General features: G+C 48.3%; 1 protein-coding gene across 6 annotated transcripts in view; it reads left to right on the top strand.

Annotated features, from left to right (window-relative positions):
• ANAPC1 (anaphase promoting complex subunit 1) overlaps nucleotides 1–14,630 on the top strand; it is a 125,236-nt gene extending 110,606 nt beyond the window's left edge. For 5 of the 6 annotated variants that reach the window (XM_085856166.1, XM_085856165.1, XM_085856167.1 and 2 more), the window contains 3 exons: nucleotides 8,229–8,409; nucleotides 8,517–8,654; nucleotides 13,480–14,630. In XM_085856166.1, the coding sequence (XP_085712292.1) occupies nucleotides 8,229–8,409; nucleotides 8,517–8,654; nucleotides 13,480–13,574 (414 nt within the window). In that variant the 3' untranslated portion in view covers nucleotides 13,575–14,630. The remainder of the gene's footprint in view (nucleotides 1–8,228; nucleotides 8,410–8,516; nucleotides 8,655–13,479) is intronic. The other variant, XM_085856170.1, reaches the window with a different exon arrangement.
• Nucleotides 14,631–20,000: the final 5,370 nt, after the last annotated feature.

Genomic DNA, 20,000 nt, shown 5'->3' with positions numbered 1-20,000 from the left:
ATCTGTGCTACGAGGAAGCTGACAAATCGATGTTAAGATCAACTTGACTTGTTTAATTGTACAATTTAAAAAAAAAAAACTTTAAATCAAATGAACATTAAGTTTCCATCTTACGTTAAAACATCAGGTTAGAGGGCGATGAAAGGCTGCAACTTTTACCTTAAAACCCACCAAATGTTGAAGGTCTAGAAACTAGTAAGGTCTCGAAACTGAGAAATCATCATTGTTAAATTGCGCAGACATCATGATAGAAAAAAAAGTCTTCTTGTCATCATTCATGGTCCTTGAACTGCATGTGTTTCACTTTCAGGTCTATACTGTGTTGCTTATATAGGCATTAATCATGGTTATGGAGTCATGGACCAACCACATCTAACAGTTCCCAGGTAAATGGTTCAAATGACCAACCCAAAGTTTACACTGTACTCTGTAGTCCCATATACCGAAATACATGTTAGTTTCGAAACATGTTATCCGTGATCTTCAACTAAATATACCCTAACTTGCTACAATTTTTTGAAATTGTTGAAAAAGATATCAGTAATACAATATTAATCAATATTTATTTCGCTGGTGAAATAATACTTGGGTCTTAATTAGTCTTTACGTCGACGTGTTAAGTTGACCTTACCTCGCACAAGAGACGGTTCTCGTTTGCTTTCCAGCCATCCCAACGAACCTTTACTTCCCGGATTTTCCTCCTTTCTGGGTTGCGAGGGGAAGCGATGCATCTGTTTCCCGCGGTTCTTTCGATTTGAGCAACCCCATGCTGCACAGCAGGGCATGTTTATAAACGTTGTAACTCTAAATATTTCATCAAAGTGACATTTTATGAGGAAGCATTCGATGCAAGATGATATGTTTGTAGCGTTGTAGCAAAGCGAGTATCGTCTGCTCGGTACGCGGGTTGGTCTACAATATGGCGCCCTGTAGTCACATGAGGGCTTTTGACCAATCATAAAGCAGGTGCGCTGAAACCGGGTTGACCGTACTCTTTCTAATATACGGCGCTGGGTGAATGGAGAGATAGGAGGAAGTGGAGAGTGGGGTGAAGGGGTGGGGTGTGGGTGAAGGTTTCCAGGCCAAGTATTTCTGGAACCGGTTAGCCAGGCCTGAGATTCAAATAAAGATGGCAAGAGTTTGTAATCTGCTGATAATAACTTGCATACTCATCAGGAAAGTCACCTTTTTTGGGGGGGAAACATTGTCGAGGCTCGTATAACAGCGAATACACAGACCATTTCACAAAGGGAACAGGAGACATGAGGGGTGGGAGAGGGACGCACAAAACAGTAGGGAACAGACATGATGAGATTTCTGGAAGGGAGAAGGATGGGGTGGGGTTCACAAAGTATACAAGATGGACATTACAGGGACTTTCAGGAAGAAAAGCAGGGAATTTGAAGGAGGTGGGTTTGGGGTGGATTAATGGGGGTAGAAAAGATCAAGGATTTGGATGGGAGATGATATGAGGCGGTGAACAGCTGTTTTGAAGACCCGGAGGGAAGAGTGGGAGTAATTCTTCAGTTGCATTGTTTCATGAGGATGATGAAGGAGTTGCATAAGAATGATGCAATTTGACACACACAAACTACATATCGGTAGCTTCAAAATGTGACCAGTTTTAAGATCCAGGTAATATGCCCACTTGATTTTGCTCCACTGAAAATGTCCCAAAAATGTTTTTTTTCTTCTGATTTTTGGAGGGTGTCCCTCCATAAATAATAAGCACATCATTGTGGTATTCAAGTATTACAAAACCAGTGGGGTGGACTTCTGGGAGAGAAAAAAAAAAGTTGAGAGGCTGTAATGAATCTCGGAATGTGTTTCAGGGTTTCAAACAAGGCTGCTGCTCGTTCGGGTGGATCGCACATTTCTGAGAATTGAGCTGTCTCTGTGCACTCGATGTGGCTACTGAAGAGTGATTATTTTGCGATATACAAGGTCTCAGTGTCCTTGTTCACTGTCACAAAAGGATTCTGGCTTCTATGTACATTATTTCCTGAGTTAATTGGGACCCGAAAATATAGCAAACAATTACGGCCGCAATTTTCGATCGAAATTCGACACCTACCATGCACAGTAAAATGGCCACGTCTCAAGAAATGCGGAGCCGAAACTTCAGATTTATTCATATGAATAATTGAGGAATATTTGCAAACAATTTGAAGTGAATCTGAGACTTAAGTGCTTCACCTCCTCCCCTCCCCCCAAACCACCAAATATTTGTTGATTTGAGGTGGACTGACCCATTTGTGACATCGTGTTCTTTTTTGGTTTTGTCGTGTTTCACCGGTGGTACGCCACAGAATGCAGGCTGAATTGGCTGTCTCAGGCTATGTTGTGATAAATACGTGATGTGCAAATGCCAAACTAAACCCACCAAATCACATCAGGACATATATGATCCTTACCACACTCAGTGGTGTAATGGTTCGAGCATGCGCTCTGAGTCGAGGAGGTCGGCAATTCAAGCCCGAGCCAAGTCATACCAAAGACTTAATAAATGGCACATGCTGCATCCTTGCTTCGACGTTCAGCATTGAAAAGGATAGAGCATGGACAATCCCCACAGGTTGGCATCCATGGGGAGGATGAAATTCGTCCTCAGTAAATCCCCTGATGAGTGTGGTGAGAAAAGCAGTGTCATTATTGTGGCATCACTGGTACCCAGAGTGCCCCAGGAAGTTACGGCATTTCCCTCAAGCTCAATGTGCATGCATGCGTGCGTGCGCCCGTGGGGAATGGAGAGGCAACATGAGGGGAGGGAACAGGGAGGCAGCGTGAGGGGAGGGAACGGGGAGGCAGCGTGAGGGGAGGGAACGGGGAGGCAGCGTGAGGGGAGGGAACGGGGAGGCAGCGTGAGGGGAGGGAACGGGGAGGCAGCGTGAGGGGAGGGAACGGGGAGGCAGCGTGAGGGGAGGGAACGGGGAGGCAGCGTGAGGGGAGGGAACGGGGAGGCAGCGGGAGGGGAGGGAACAGGGAGGCAGCGGGGGGGGAAGGAACGGGGAGGGAGCGGGGAGGCAGTGTGAGGGGAGGGAACGGGGAGGCAGCGTGAGGGGAGGGAAGGGGGAGGCAGCGTGAGGGGAGGGAACGGGGAGGCAGCGTGAGGGGAGGGAACGGGGAGGCAGCGTGAGGGGAGGGAACGGGGAGGCAGCGTGAGGGGAGGGAACGGGGAGGCAGGGTGAGGGGAGGGGACGGGAGGCAGCGTGAGGGGAGGGAACGGGGAGGCAGCGTGAGGGGAGGGAACGGGGAGGCAGCGTGAGGGGAGGGAACGGGGAGGCAGCGTGAGGGGAGGGAACGGGGAGGCAGCGTGAGGGGAGGGAACGGGGAGGCAGGGTGAGGGGGGGGAACGGGGGGGGGGGGGGAGGGGAGGGGACGGGGGGGCAGCGTGAGGGGAGGGAACGGGGAGGCAGCGTGAGGGGAGGGAACGGGGAGGCAGCGTGAGGGGAGGGAACGGGGAGGCAGCGTGAGGGGAGGGAACGGGGAGACAGCGTGAGGGGAGGGAACGGGGAGGCAGCGTGAGGGGAGGGAACGGGGAGGCAGCGTGAGGGGATGGGAAGGGAAGGCAGTGTACCATGGTGTTACTGGGGCGATAAAGCGGGACCAAACAACACCATTTTCTTTATAACCGCCATGTTCTATATAAAGCCGGGTGGAAGCATTTAAAAATTAAAACCTCTGCTGTCTACTTGGCAAAGGCCTACCTGCATGCATGCCACCCCCCCCCCCCCAGATTTTGACACTTATTTCGTCCACGAGATCTGATTATCAAATCGGAGAGAATATTTTGATAATATATTTTAATTAGTCTGTGAGGGTAGTTTGTGTTTCTAAATCAAGGCATGTTTGAATAGGCCAAACAAAATGGCAAATTATGACCCCAGCAAGCTGACAGAGGGCTGACCAAGGATGACGCAAAGGATCATTAAATAAGGCTGTTAATTATCTTCAAAAGTGGTGTTTAAATTCACCCAAAACCCAATTTTCACATCACACACTTCCTTGGAGTTCTCTTCGTATGCATGCAAAGTTTGGCCCTTCTAAGTTCCATGGTTTTGGAGTTATGGAGGAAACACACACACACACACACACACACACACACACACACACACACACACACACACACACACACACACACACACACACACACTGGAGCAATGAGAATGATAAAGAAGAACCTCACACAGATCCCACAAACACTACCTTGGGAACATTACCACAAACGAACTACAGTTGAAGGCTGTCCATGGCTCAGTGACAATCCTCAAAAGAGCCCTTGGAACAAAACTCTGACAACAACACAACTTAGGCCATGAATCATAATCCTTCACTGAATCGAAGGTGGATACGTCGAGTCCTGGGTTGGTTCCGTTCCACATTCTGAAACCCAAATTCTGGAGATAACGATCAACGACACACACGCACACACTGATTATTATTAGTTTTGATTGGAATGCCATACTGTGGTCAAAGGATGTATTAAGCTGCTTTATTCCTTAACATGGTGTGTGTGTTTAAAACATGGGAATTCTAATGGATGTTTTTTGTAGTTTAGCCTCCTGTATTTTCCGGTGTATAACCCACTTTTTTATCGGCAAAAAAGGTAAAGTTGGGGGGGGCAGGGGGGGCGGTGAATACACAGGTATAGAAAAAAAATAGTCTTAAAAACGATCAATGCTGAATTTCAATTGTATTCCAAATGAACACTTTTTTTATCAGTCGGAGCTGCTGTTAAGCTAAATTTCACCATTCAAATTATAAAAATTGGTTCGGGTTAAGAGTTTGTACAGCGTTTTATTAACCGTATGTGGAAATTAAATGAAGCCACACTTGGAAACATCCGAAGACACCCGGAGTTTAAAGGTCCCCTGACATGCAAAAGTACATACATTTCATTTATATATGTCCTGGAGGAGTTTTTCATCGTAATTTCAGATCTGACAATGTTTTTTTCACAATACTCATTCTGTAAAATGTAGAATTAAAAAAAACAAACGTCTTCGGGACGCCCCTAAAAATTATACTGAAAGGGGCGTAACCCACATGACGTCAACTACAGTTTGACAAAGGCTGTACATAAATTACTCGGGTGGGTGGTCTACGTGATTCTATTGGCTTTCTGTGCGTTTCCACATTTGATTGGTTGACTCGATCGCTTCGTTCATTTCTGCTTTAAAAAAAATCGAACATTTGGTTTTGAATAATGGATGGCATGGACTTTCACTTGTCTGGTAACGAGAGTGAGTGTGAGAGAAATGAATGGATTTCGGTCTGAATCACATGGAAAATTGTGGGATAACATAGTCGCGGGAGGTGAAGTTCAGGCAGCTGGATATGAAGTACGGCCTTACCAGTTCGAGCCCGGAGCAGGACAAGCAGAGGAAACTGGCGATGAAATCCCCGGTGTTCATGATGATCGGGAGGACATCGAAGGAAGACTTGGCAATAACAACTGGTTAGACTAAATCCTATTCGTAATTCAATAATGTAAATTCGACTTGCATACTGCTCGATATCAGAAATATTTTAGTGAGGTGACGTGACCAGCACAGCGCAGCGGACATGTTGCTCCACGGCGAATTAATCACAAGCAAAGCCGGCGCATGTCATCGGCCGTATCTCTCCGCGCATAAAAGGAAGCAATCTCGCTGTCCGGATACGATGAAAACTTGTGTGCAGAACACACCTTGTGACACAATTGTCTCGAGTAGTCCGATAAATCTGACGTTCTGTTGCATTTTTATTTATTTTATTCCTACTGTCGTCATGTAGCACCAGTAGAAAACAATAAGAAATAAAAGCTACAGCACCTCACATTTATCGGCCTAGTCAGACGGACGACAGATTTATCGGCCTAGTCGGACGGACGACAGATTTATCGGCCTAGTCGGACAGACGACGGATTTATCGGCCCAGTCGGAAGGACGACGGATTTATCAGCCCAGTCGGACGCACGACGGATTTATCGGCCCAGTTGGACGCACGACGGATTTATCGGCCCAGTCGGACGCACGACGGATTTATCGGCCTAGTCGGACGCACGACGGATTTATCGGCCCAGTCGGAAGGACGACGGATTTATCGGCCCAGTCGGACGCACGACAGATTTATCGGCCCAGTCGGACGGACGATGGATTTATCGGACTAGTCGGACGGACGACGGATTTATCAGACTAGTCTAGACCAGTGTTTCTCAACCGGGGTTCCCCGGAACCCCAGGGTTCCACAAGGGTAGAAAGGTTGAGAAACGCTGGTTTAGACTCGAGAAATTTCGAGTCAATCCACTCTGTGCGAGTTTCTGTATGTGACGTCAACGCTGTGATTCGCTGAAGTAAACTTTTTTTGGGGTGGGGCATCGCAAGTTGTGAATAGCTCCAGAAATGATCGAAATGTTGCTCTAATTATTCCATTTTTGATTTAAAAAAATAACATGGGTGATTTCTTCACTGCGAAGGTCAAGTTTATATATATATATATATATATATATATATATATATATATATATATATATATATATATATATATATATATATATATATATATATATAAAACAAGTTTATTTTGCATGTCAGGGGACCTTTAAGTGTGGGTGTATATCGAGCCTCACGGTTCTGAAAAGTCCATTAAACCAAAAAGAAGAAGAAGAACACCTGGTCGCACATCAAACAAAGAATTATTCACAAGAGCTCGAGTCTAATAACAGAGCACCCATCTCAAATAAGCTTGCACGCAATGTGACAATCAACACTACTGGTCACGAGAAGGATCGATTCACCGTCATGCTCGCCTGCACCATAGACGGTGGTAAGCTTCCCGTGTATGTTGTGTTGAAGAGGAAGACAATGCCCAAAGACAAGTTTCCAGCTGGCATCATTGTTCGTGCACAGCAGAAGGGGTGGATAGACGAGGGACTGGTCCAGGACTGGGTGCACACAGTCTGGAGTAGTCGGTTGGATGGCGGTCTTTCCCGACAACGGAGCATGCTCGTCCTGGATGCGTTCAGTTGTCGCAAGACTGACGACACCAAAGCGTTGCTCCATCAGACCAACACCGATCTTGTCATCATCCCAGGTGGGATGACATCACTCCTGCAGCACCTTGATGTGTTCATCAACAAGCCGTTCAAGGACGGACTACGTCGCTGCTGGTCTGACTGGATAATGAGTGGGGAGAACACCGACACCAACAGTGGGAGGATGAGAAAGGTCAACCTTCCCATGATCCACGACTGAATTTGTAGTGTTGAGCTTCATTGTACATTACATCGAATACACTGTATCATGTGTGATGCGGATGACAGCATGACGAAATCACACGGACGGAGGAGGAGTGGTTCGTGGCTGGAGTGATGGATTAAATGGATCGCTCTTGATGTTCCTGGGAGTTGTGGCATTTCGCCTGCTTCCTTCGTATTGCAGATTACAACAGGATCGATCGTCAAGGTCTGGGAGGAGATACCATCGGACATCATCAAGCGAGCATTTCTGAAATGCTGCATCTCCAACAACATGGACGGCACAGAGGACGGCATCATTTGGGAGGAGGAGTGTGCAAATGACGGTGACAGTGATGGGGACTTGCTCTACCCTGATTACGTGTCCGTCTTCGATGAGGAAAGTGTTGACGAGTGAAGTGGCGAAGGAACAAAAAGATAAATGTTCTTGAGTGGCCCAGTCAGAGCCCCGACCTCAATCCAACTGAATATCTGTGGCACGACTTGAAGATTGCTATCCATCAACACTCCCCATGCAACTTGACTGAGCTTGAAGAGTTTTGTGGAGAAGAATGAGCAAAGATTGCTCATTCAAGGTGTGCAAAGTTGGTTGAGACCTCTTCCAACAGACTCACAGCTGTAATTGCTGTCAAAGATGCTTCCACCAAGTATTAACTCAGGGTGGTGGACACGTCCAACCAATATATTGTAGTTTGGTATTTTTAATTAATTTTCTGAAATTTGTGGAATTTGTTTTTCACTTGGAAGTTGTGGGTTACGATGTGTAAATAAAGGTGGAAAAAGTCTGATTCAATGCAATTTAATTCCAGGTGAGAAGGCAACAAAAGGTGAAAAATTTGAAAGGGGGGTGTAGACTTTCTAGATACATTGTATTACATGAATCGAAGCTCAAATTTGTTTGTCAAAATGTCCAATCAATGAGAAAAATGTTATTACTTATTTGATGAATTGAAAGTGCCATGTTATTCTTGAACGTCAAATGTCTGCGCAGGTTGTCCGAGACCTTGAGTCCGGAAGGCTGAGGGACACCGTCGGATTATGTCAGCTGCGTCTGGTGTTGGATTTCCATGAGTGTGCGATACGACAAGGGCGTGAGGGAAGCTTAGTGCATCCAGAATACCTGCATCTTGTCAAGAGCTCTGTGGATGGGTTTCTGGAACAGTGGCTGAAAGGTTCTCAACTTCTTGTGAAACTTGACTGTCAAACTTATTCTGCCATTAAAGATTGGAACTGGTGCCATGTGCTTTTGTCTGAGTGTCTCAATCTTCCATTTCACCAGATCCCAGAGCAACAGCAGCCATGAAGTCTTTTGTGTTGGGCCAACCCACCGACATAGACAATTATGCCATGACGAGGGCCTTCGTGGTCTTCAATGAGATCCCCCCGGTGTCACCACTCATTACAGAGAGTTTATATGGTAAAATAGTGTCCATAGTTTAAATGTGCATATTGTATGGTTTTGAAAAGGTTTTGAGCAAAATTCGCTTTGTCATTTATTTTCCTCATATTTTTTGGGGGGTGGGGTTTTGGTTCACCAAGATTTCAATCCATAACTTTGAGGATGCTAGTCTAGTGTCCTTCTGACTGGACCTTACCACCACACCCATTAAGCAGAGTTTGTAGAGGTATAACTTATTAGACTTCATGTGTCGATTATTATCGTGCCTCTAAAGTTTATCAGACATGATGGTGCAATGTTTAGAGTGTCCAGTCTGAGTCTGGGAGGTTGACAGTTTGAACCCCATCCGAGTTATTCCAAAGACTTTAAAAATGGTACGTACTACTTCCTTGCTTGAAGATCAACATTTTAAAAGGATGGAGTGAGCACGGACAACCATTGGTTGGCAACCATTGTACAGACTTGATGGGCCTAATGGTCTTCTCTTGCATTGAGATTCCCTGTAAAGGAACACGTATTATTACTTCTGCCACCAAATGTGGACGGAGATTGTTTTACACCCTTATTTGTCTTTTCGTAACTGAGCAAAAAAATGTTTTTGCCAAGTATGTTGATCTGTTCTGTTGGTTTCTTTGTTTGTGTGTCTGCTGGCCTACAGCCCGAACCGTTCAGCCGATCATTCTGAAACTTTCGGAGATTGTAGGTACCGTCCCTGCGACGGAAGATTTATGGTCGACGTGAGGTCAACTTAGGCCAAAAGGTCAACAATAGGCCAAATTTCTAAAATTGTGAATTTTCATCCGATTGACTTGAAATTTGAACAGGATTTGCATCAGGTCACTGAATTCAACCACCAATTATTTTTGCATTCAAAAGGTCAACACAGGCCTAATTTCTAAAATTGAGAGGAGCTGTGTCTATCTCTATCTGTCTGTTTGTTTGTCATGTTATAACTTGAGAATGCATTAATGGATTTCAATAACTTGAACTACGGTGAATTCAGGTAAGGTTTGTGATGAAAAAAAACCCTTTTCTCCGTCACCCTGAGCGAGTGGTTTGTGCTCCGTCACCCTGAGCGAGTGGTTCGTGCTCCGTCACCCTGAGCGAGTGGTTCGTGCTCTGTCACCCTGAGCGAGTGGTTCGTGCTCCGTCACCCTGAGCGAGTGGTTCGTGCTCCGTCACCCTGAGCGAGTGGTTCGTGCTCCGTCACCCTGAGCGAGTGGTTCGTGCTCCGTCACCCTGAGCGAGTGGTTCGTGCTCCGTCACCCTGAGCGAGTGGTTCGTGCTCCGTCACCCTGAGCGAGTGGTTCGTGCTCCGTCACCCTGAGCGAGTGGTTCGTGCTCCGTCACCCTGAGCGAGTGGTTCGTGCTCCGTCACCCTGAGCGAGTGGTTCGTGCTCCGTCACCCTGAGCGAGTGGTTCGTGCTCCGTCACCCTGAGCGAGTGGTTCGTGCTCCGTCACCCTGAGCGAGTGGTTCGTGCTCAGTCACCCTGAGCGAGTGGTTCGTGCTCCGTCACCCTGAGCGAGTGGTTCGTGCTCCGTCACCCTGAGCGAGTGGTTCGTGCTCCGTCACCCTGAGCGAGTGGTTCGTGCTCCGTCACCCTGAGCGAGTGGTTCGTGCTCCGTCACCCTGAGCGAGTGGTTCGTGCTCAGTCACCCTGAGCGAGTGGTTCGTGCTCAGTCACCCTGAGCGAGTGGTTCGTGCTCCGTCACCCTGAGCGAGTGGTTCGTGCTCCGTCACCCTGAGCGAGTGGTTCGTGCTCCGTCACCCTGAGCGAGTGGTTCGTGCTCCGTCACCCTGAGCGAGTGGTTCGTGCTCCGTCACCCTGAGCGAGTGGTTCGTGCTCCGTCACCCTGAGCGAGTGGTTCGTGCTCCGTCACCCTGAGCGAGTGGTTCGTGCTCCGTCACCCTGAGCGAGTGGTTCGTGCTCCGTCACCCTGAGCGAGTGGTTCGTGCTCCGTCACCCTGAGCGAGTGGTTCGTGCTCCGTCACCCTGAGCGAGTGGTTCGTGCTCCGTCACCCTGAGCGAGTGGTTCGTGCTCCGTCACCCTGAGCGAGTGGTTCGTGCTCCGTCACCCTGAGCGAGTGGTTCGTGCTCCGTCACCCTGAGCGAGTGGTTAGTGCTCCGTCACCCTGAGCGAGTGGTTCGTGCTCCGTCACCCTGAGCGAGTGGTTCGTGCTCCGTCACCCTGAGCGAGTGGTTCGTGCTCCGTCACCCTGAGCGAGTGGTTCGTGCTCCGTCACCCTGAGCGAGTGGTTCGTGCTCCGTCACCCTGAGCGAGTGGTTCGTGCTCCGTCACCCTGAGCGAGTGGTTCGTGCTCCGTCACCCTGAGCGAGTGGTTCGTGCTCCGTCACCCTGAGCGAGTGGTTCGTGCTCCGTCACCCTGAGCGAGTGGTTCGTGCTCCGTCACCCTGAGCGAGTGGTTCGTGCTCCGTCACCCTGAGCGAGTGGTTCGTGCTCCGTCACCCTGAGCGAGTGGTTCGTGCTCCGTCACCCTGAGCGAGTGGTTCGTGCTCCGTCACCCTGAGCGAGTGGTTCGTGCTCCGTCACCCTGAGCGAGTGGTTCGTGCTCCGTCACCCTGAGCGAGTGGTTCGTGCTCCGTCACCCTGAGCGAGTGGTTCGTGCTCCGTCACCCTGAGCGAGTGGTTCGTGCTCCGTCACCCTGAGCGAGTGGTTCGTGCTCCGTCACCCTGAGCGAGTGGTTCGTGCTCCGTCACCCTGAGCGAGTGGTTCGTGCTCCGTCACCCTGAGCGAGTGGTTCGTGCTCCGTCACCCTGAGCGAGTGGTTCGTGCTCCGTCACCCTGAGCGAGTGGTTCGTGCTCCGTCACCCTGAGCGAGTGGTTCGTGCTCCGTCACCCTGAGCGAGTGGTTCGTGCTCCGTCACCCTGAGCGAGTGGTTCGTGCTCCGTCACCCTGAGCGAGTGGTTACGGATCTGGATACCATATGCATTCAAACATACAGATGTCCCAAGAGTCAGTTATTCCGTTAAGTACATGTGAGACGGGTCCCTTCCTTTTGTCTAGTGGGAGAATCAAAGGTGTGCAACGCATGCATTGCGATGTCCTTTTAGGTAGGTTATTACATCTAACGACCATCCAACAAACCATCCAACATACCATCCAACGATCATCCAACAACCAACGACGGTACCTTCCAGCGCTTGCAACCCTCGCCTCGCTGGCTTCAGCATACGGGGCAAAAACGTCCAGTCCGACGATCCTTTGCGCTTCTACAAACATTCCTTTTCAACGTTGGATCTTCCCCATTATGAGTCCACACACATGAAGGGGGAGGGGCTCCCGGTTTGGCCGAGGCCCCGCCCAGAAAGGGCGGACCCCATGAAGACCCTGTACAATCGGGGCGGACGGTGACGTCTGTTTCACCGAGCCCCCGCCCCGTTCAGGGAGATCCATAAAAATACGACGCGATCCTCAAAGTAAAAGTTTTTTGGAGGAGTTGAGTTGGTTGGTGTGCGTCGTGCAGTTTGAGCTGGAGTCTGGGGCGTTCGAGTGGAGTTCTGCATTTGGCTGGCGTTCGTTGGAGTTTTCCTGGGTCCCGTCCGCGACCCTGATCTCCGCCCTGAGACTCAGAATGCTCCGCTCGCGTTACTCCATGGGAACAAGCCCCACGCGTATGACTGTGGGCCGAGCCGCACGACCATTAGCAGGTGGCGCACCTTGGAGCACCCCCTCCCTGAAACGTGCAGGTACCCAAGCGAACTGCAACCCCCAGCTCGTCTCTCCCTCTTTGGCTGCGGGGGTCTTTTAATAAATCATCTGAGTGTGCGTCTGAGTGTGTGGGCCCGTCTTGTAAGTAGAAACTGTATAAGTGTTTTTGAACATTGTAAATTCTTGCTTGTATATTCCGCGATAAGTCTTGCTCTGTGTCTTCTTTATTGTAAATAAATGACTGTAGAAATGTTCCCAGTTCGTTTCCGTCCTTTCTTTCATTGGTCCAGCATGGTTCGGATCTGAGTTTTCGCTGGGTTTTTATACCCGATAATCCGTTCATCCTAGCCGGCACGGCTTTGGCAGTTCCACTTGACTGCACCTGAACCGGAGTTGGTAGTCGGTAGTTGGAACTCCACCGCAGTCGGTAGAGTGACCCGGTTCGAGCAAGACGTGCCGAGGGCGTGGTTCCCCGGTAGTCGAAATCGCGTCGTTCATTCGGTAAATTGGTTTGAGACAAAAAGACCCTACGCTACGCGGTTGAGATATTGGCGTCCACGGTCGGTTCAGCGACCCGCCGGCTCACGGAGTTATCTGAGAACGACGGCCAACAATTCCGGGGAGTCTGGTGGGAGACGACATAACCTCTCGCACCTAGTGGTCGCTCTCGCCACCGACCCCGGCCTGCAAAAAAAAAATGATATATAATATTTTATATATTTCTATATATATATATATATATATAATGTCATGATGTCTCCAAAAAAGTTGTGGCTGAGTTATGACAACTGACTAAGATCTTTGGTTAGGGTGAGTTGGTTCGGTGATGAGAAGAAACCAATTCAATTTTGGTTCAGATCCAGCCAATCAGTGAGATATAAAACATAAATTGTTCAGCCTGGCAGAGGTATGTGTTGTACTGAGTGTCAGTATTGCATTTTAACTGTTTTGTTTATGTACAAGACAGATATACATAACCTTGACTGAGTTTTCACTCGTTTTCAATGTCGGTATATTGTGCATTTGGAAAACAACATTTGTCAATTTATTACATCCTGCCTATTCACTGGCAATTATCAGAATTAATGTCACTGACCGAACAAACAAAGAGCAGCATGTCTTTTGAATCTCTGAATTGTTATTTTACCCCTTGTGTCATCACCCGCAGACTTTCCCCAGCTGCTACTTAGCTTGCGAAACCAGGGTGTGACGATTGCAGCCGCTCTACGTCTCACCTCCATCTTGCTGCCCACAGCTTCTTGAATGCACATCAACACCCACTAACATTTTGAGAGATTTTGATTATTAAATATTGCCGAAAACGTTGCTATAATTTTCTGGGAGCGAGTTATCCACACTGTATTGTGAATTTTGGTGAGGCTACTTGTTGTATGTGCTCACCTTTTGTCAAACACCTGATTTGGATGATGTAATTTTCATCCAACTTGGTAGTGCTTTGTTGTGTGCCAGGTTAGTACGATGTAACATGGGCAGGTATTGCATCGTCCTTCTAAAGTCATCTCTGCAGGACGATTGCCGGAGCGACGTGAGGAATCATTGTTAGGTGGATTTCATCACAAGCTCTGTGAAAAAGCAATGATCAAGTATCAAAATTTGTCAAACTTTGAAAGAGCTGAAGAAACATGATACCCTTGCATTCTTAAATATTTGAATACTTTTCAATGAGTGGGGGGGGGGGAAGGATGGATCACCTTTGTCATCCCCAAAAGACTAAGTGTATCAAATTGGTTCTTTACTCACATGTTCTGAAGGGCTCATGGGGCACCATCTTTACATGGCAGTCATGAAGAAGGATGTAATACTGTTGTGTGTTATATCATCACAACACCAGAATACACCACATCATCTGTTGTCAAAAACTACTTTGGAGTAAGATGTGTCTGCGAACCTTTTGATCGTACCGCATATGACTGACAAATGATAATGTTCTTCAGTTGTATATCTACAAAGCTTGTTGCAAGAATTAAGAGCAGTCTCGGTGGCGTGTACGTCAATCCAACAACTGTGTGGTCGATGCAAGCCGTGGCCACGGAATATGCCAGCCAGTGCAAAATGCAAAACTGAATGTGCAGTACCCACAGTTGTGCCAGCTTGTGATGAGAATGCATCTTTGCATTGCTGTTGTGTGAGAAGGCACGATGACCAAACAGACTCAAAAGCACGTGTAAATGGGTCGGTCAAGCTTGTGCTCTTTTGTATTTAGATAAAGGTTCTGTACACACCTGGTGTTTCAAGGCCAGGTATCCTGAGAAACCCCGAAGGATTGTCATTAAAAACTTTTTATAATGCTTCTGCTGATGTAGTCGCCGGGGCCATTATGTTTTCAGGTTATCTGGCCGTGAAGGGTGTTCATTACTGCGATAACTTAATAACTGCTGAAAGGATTTAAGTCAAATTGGGTACAAGTATATATAATGATGCAAAGATGAACTGATTAAATTTCAGCATCAAGAGGTCAGAGTCAGGTAGGTTTTCATTACTGTGATAACTTAAAAACGGCTGAACGGATCTTAGTCAAACTTGGTACGAGTATGTATAATGATGAAAAGATAAACGGATTGGACTATGGGATCAGGTCAGAGGTCCTGTTCAGAAAAACTTTGTAACTGTGCCAATTTGTGGACCAGGGATGGGATTTTGACCAAACTTGGTATAAATATAGTATGATGCAAGGATGAACCGATTAGATTTTGGCATCGAGATGTCAAAAGGTCGGCGGTCATTTCAAGTAAAAATGTGATACTTCAGAACAGCTGAAGGGGTTTAAATCAAACTTGGGACAAGTATGTATAATTAATCTATTCTATACTTATAAATGTCAGTATGTCTCTTCCATAACTCCAAAACCATAAAACCGAGCAGCCTGAAACTTTATATGCACACGAAGAAAACTCCAAGGAAGTGCATGACTGAAAATTGGATGTTTTGGTTAATTAAAGCACCCCTTTTGAAGATAATTAACGGCCTTATTTAATTATATTATTTATCAGGTGCATCCTCAGTCACAACTCCCTATAGGGTCTGAAAGCATATCATAGGTAACCTCGCCACAATGTTTTTTTTGGCCTGCTCAGCAATACTTTGATTTGGAACAGGCCAGAACAATTTCTTAATGATAACGTTTTTTTTGTTTGTTTTTTCACTTTCCTCACTCATATCGAATGCCGCTTCATCATAGCTTCGAATCGCTGCATACCTCACTTTTGTATTATAGTTTTCAAATTAGGAGCTTGGAGCGATTTCATGACCCCCCCCCCCGCCCCCTTCCACTATGTACTCTCACAGACGAATTAAAGTTTATCATCAAAATAATATTTCGCTTTTGAGGATCGGTTATTGTCTGGATGAAATAAATGTCAAAATCTGGAATGAAATCTGATAATTTAAAGAAATAACGAGTCTTATAACGAAGCCAATATACCTATTTACTTTATGCAAATAAGGCTTTGTTCCCTCCTTCATACATACACAAGAGAATGTGAAATTTCCAAAGCATTGAACTTATCTTTTTCCACTGTTTGGAGAATTATATAGAGTGAACAAAAAATTTAGGAATGTAACAAAATTAACCAGTTTCATTGAGCTCCATGATTTAATGCATTCACTACTGGACCTCACACTCTGCCCCCCAGAGGGACTGCCTATCCATAGCATCTGCCAGATATGTGTATTTTCGGAGGTTTCTCGAGGTGCTCTGCAGGGAATCAAAGCAAATCTGGTGAAAAATGGACGTTTTTAAAAAGAGTTACAACATTTGCAAATGTTATTTTGCAAAGGTTTGCAAAAGTTACATTTGCAAAAGTTACATTGTTGTGTGTGTGTGTGTGGTTGTGTGTGTACCACGTGACACCCTGAACCGATGTACCACCTTACGCATACACAGACAAGCAGGCAACAACTTAAGCCACTTACCGAGCGCCCATTGTCTATGGTGGTTACGTCATTCTGAGCGAATCATTCACTCGATGCGGACGCTTTTGCCACGCCACGTCATTCAGAGCGAGTGGTTCGTGCTCCATTACCCTGAGCAACTGCTTCGTGATCCGCCATCCCGAGGGAGTGGTTCGTGCTCTGTCGTCCTGAGCGAGCGGTTCGTGCTCCGTCGTCCTGAGCGAGGGGTTCGTGCTCCGTCGTCCTGAGCGAGGGGTTCGTGCTCCGTCGTCCTGAGCGAGGGGTTCGTGCTCCGTCGTCCTGAGCGAGCGGTTCGTGCTCCGTCGTCCTGAGCGAGCGGTTCGTGCTCCGTCGTCCTGAGCGAGCGGTTCGTGCTCCGTCGTCCTGAGCGAGCGGTTCGTGCTCCGTCGTCCTGAGCGAGCGGTTCGTGCTCCGTAGTCCTGAGCGAGCGGTTCGTGCTCCGTCGTCCTGAGCGAGCGGTTCGTGCTCCGTCGTCCTGAGCGAGCGGTTCGTGCTCCGTCGTCCTGAGCGAGCGGTTCGTGCTCCGTCGTCCTGAGCGAGCGGTTCGTGCTCCGTCGTCCTGAGCGAGCGGTTCGTGCTCCGTCGTCCTGAGCGAGCGGTTCGTGTTCCGTCGTCCTGAGCGAGCGGTTCGTGCTCCGTCGTCCTGAGCGAGCGGTTCGTGCTCCGTCGTCCTGAGCGAGCGGTTCGTGCTCCGTCGTCCTGAGCGAGCGGTTCGTGCTCCGTCGTCCTGAGCGAGCGGTTCGTGCTCCGTCGTCCTGAGCCAGCGGTTCGTGCTCCGTCGTCCTGAGCCAGCGGTTCGTGCTCCGTCGTCCTGAGCCAGCGGTTCGTGCTCCGTCGTCCTGAGCCAGCGGTTCGTGCTCCGTCGTCCTGAGCGAGCGGTTCGTGCTCCGTCGTCCTGAGCGAGGGGTTCGTGCTCCGTCGTCCTGAGCGAGGGGTTCGTGCTCCGTCGTCCTGAGCGAGGGGTTCGTGCTCCGTCGTCCTGAGCGAGGGGTTCGTGCTCCGTCGTCCTGAGCGAGGGGTTCGTGCTCCGTCGTCCTGAGCGGGCGGTTCGTGCTCCGTCGTCCTGAGGGAGTGGTTCTTGCTCCGTCGTCCTGACGACGTTATCACACTCACTCCAACATGCCGATTCCTGAAAAATTGCCAATATCGTGTGTGTGTGTGTGTGTGTGTGTGTGTGTGTGTGTGTGTGTGTGTGTGTGTGTGTGTGTTTCATAAAGCATAACATATTCTCTGTCTTTCACACACACACGCACGCACGCATGCATGCGCGCACGCACATAAATGCATGCGCGCGCGCGCGCACACACACACACACACACACACACACACACACACACACACACACACACACACACACATCCTTGCTGTACTCCCTCCAAATAGAGTGCAGCACCCTCCTCCCACACCTCTCACTCTGCCCTCCCCTCTCTGTCTGTCTCTGGACATATCAGACGGTGGTTGTCCAGACGGGAGTTTGTCTCCGGACGTGTCTGAGTGTGTCCGGTGTTTGTCTCCAGATAGATTGGCTCAGGAAGCGTCTGGGTGGCGTTTATGTCTGGTCAGGAGTTTGTTTCTGGACAGCTTGGTTCCGGACACGTCCAGGCCGTGTTTATGGCGAACGCAGTGAGCTTCATACTTAACGCGTGCACGTGAGAGAATAGGAAACAACAACAACAACAACACAATCCCCCTGGCTATTTGGAATCCGTGTCGTTAGCTATGACCTTTTACTTCCGGTTGTTGTTAAACGCTGTGCGGTGTATAAACATGATTGGGTTTTATTTCTATCTTGTGAATATTACTAAACTCTTGCACAAGAGAGAATAGGAAACAACAACAACACAATCCCCCTTGCAATTGTGAATCCGTGTCATTGGCGATGACCATTTTGCTTCCGGTTTTTTTTTTTTTGCTTCTGGTTTTTTTTTTCCGGTTTTTGTCATGGGGAATGATGCATGCCAGGAGATCATGACGGAAGTGTTTATTTATTTATTCAATTATTTTTTTCCCAAAGTTAATTTTGTACTTCTGAAAGTGATTTTTTTTTCATGACAGAAAGTGTTTATTTTGTATTTGACATTACCAGGAGTGATTTTGAAACTCTTTCGGGAACTTTCATTTCTTTTATTCTTGACCAGAAGTGATCGTTTATTCATTTATTTATTCATTTTTTTTTCCCAAAGTTAATTTTAATAAAGATATCTCCCGCATCATCAAAAAATATTTTTTCATCGTGATTTACATTATTTGATCGCTGATCCCAAATCCAACCCAAAGTAACCGGAAATTGCGTCAAAATCATCAGCTGTGCGGCGCTTACATGTACCACGGTATAGTTGGCAAGTATACAGTTGTGAACAAGTTTTATGTAAAGTCAGAAGCGAATGTAAGAAGAATTCTAGGTTCGCTTCTAGGCTTTGCCTATTCCATATTAGTGTGACTGGTAGAAAATGGATTTCAGTCATTATTTTGTTTCCATCTTCACTGTTCTTCAATGTGAAATCATTTTGATGAAACAGAATGAATTGAAATTAAAACTCCACCACATGTCTCTCTTCCCTTGCCCCACCCCTCCTCACTCCCCCACACCTTCTCACTCCCCTTTCTCCTTTCCCCTCCCTCCTTTCTCCTTCCTCCTTTCTCCTTTCTCCTTTCCCCTCCCTCCTTTCTCCTTTCTCCTTTCTCCTTTCCTCTCCCTCCTTTCTCCTTTCTCCTTTCCCTCCCTCCCTCCTTTCTCCTTTCCCCTCCCTCCCTCCTTTCTCCTTTCCCTCCCTCCCTCCTTTCTCCTTTCTCCTTTCTCCTTTCTCCTTTCCCCTCCCTCCCTCCTTTCTCCTTTCCCCTCCCTCCCTCCTTTCTCCTTTCCCCTCCCTCCCTCCTTTCTCCTTTCCCCTCCCTCCCTCCTTTCTCCTTTCCCCTCCCTCCTTTCTCCTTTCTCCTTTCCCCTCCCTCCTTTCCCCTCCCTCCTTTCTCCTTTCTCCTTTCCCCTCCCTCCTTTCTCCTTTCTCCTTTCCCCTCCCTCCTTTCTCCTTTCTCCTTTCCCCTCCCTCCTTTCTCCTTTCTCCTTTCCCCTCCCTCCTTACTCCTTTCCCCTTTCTCCTTTCCCCTCCCTCCTTTCTCCTTTCTCCTTTCTCCTTTCCTCTCCCTCCTTTCTCCTTTCTCCTTTCCCCTCCCTCCTTTCCTCTTCGTCCTTTCTCCTTTTCTCTCCCTCCTTTTCTCTCCCTCCTTTCTCCTTTCTCCTTTCCCCTCCCCCTCCCTCCTTTCCCCTCCCCTCCCTCCTTTCCACTCCCCTCCCTCCTTTCCACTCCCCCTCCCTCCTTTCCACCCCCTCCCTCCTTTCCACTCCCCCTCCCTCCTTTCCACTCCCCTCCCTCCTTTCTCCTTTCCCATCCCTCCTTTCTCCTTTTCTCTCCCTCCTTTCTCCTTTTCTCTCCCTCCTTTCTCCTTTTCTCTCCCTCCTTTCTCCTTTTCTCTCCCTCCTTTCCCCTCCCTCCCTCCTTTCTCCTCCCTCCCTCCTTTCCCCTCCCTTCCCCCTTTCCCCTCCCTCCTTCCCCCTTTCCCTCCCTCCTTCTCCTCTCCCCTCCCTCCTTTCTCCCTTCCCCTCCCTCCTTTCTCCCTTCCACTCTCTCCTTTCTCCCTTCCCCTCCCTCCTTTCTCCCTCCCTTCCCCTCCCTCCTTTCTCCCTCCCTTCCCCTCCCTCCTTTCTCCCTCCCTTCCCCTCCCTCTCCTTTCTCCCTCCCTCCCTTCCCTCCCTCCTCT

Source organism: Eptatretus burgeri, chromosome 15 (assembly GCF_056783735.1).
Source record: "Eptatretus burgeri isolate ZD-2024b chromosome 15, Ebu_testis_v1, whole genome shotgun sequence".
Classification (NCBI taxonomy): Eukaryota; Metazoa; Chordata; class Myxini; order Myxiniformes; family Myxinidae; genus Eptatretus; species Eptatretus burgeri.
The sequence above is the reverse complement of the archived record's forward strand: the minus strand, read 5'-3'. Positions and strand labels throughout refer to the sequence as shown.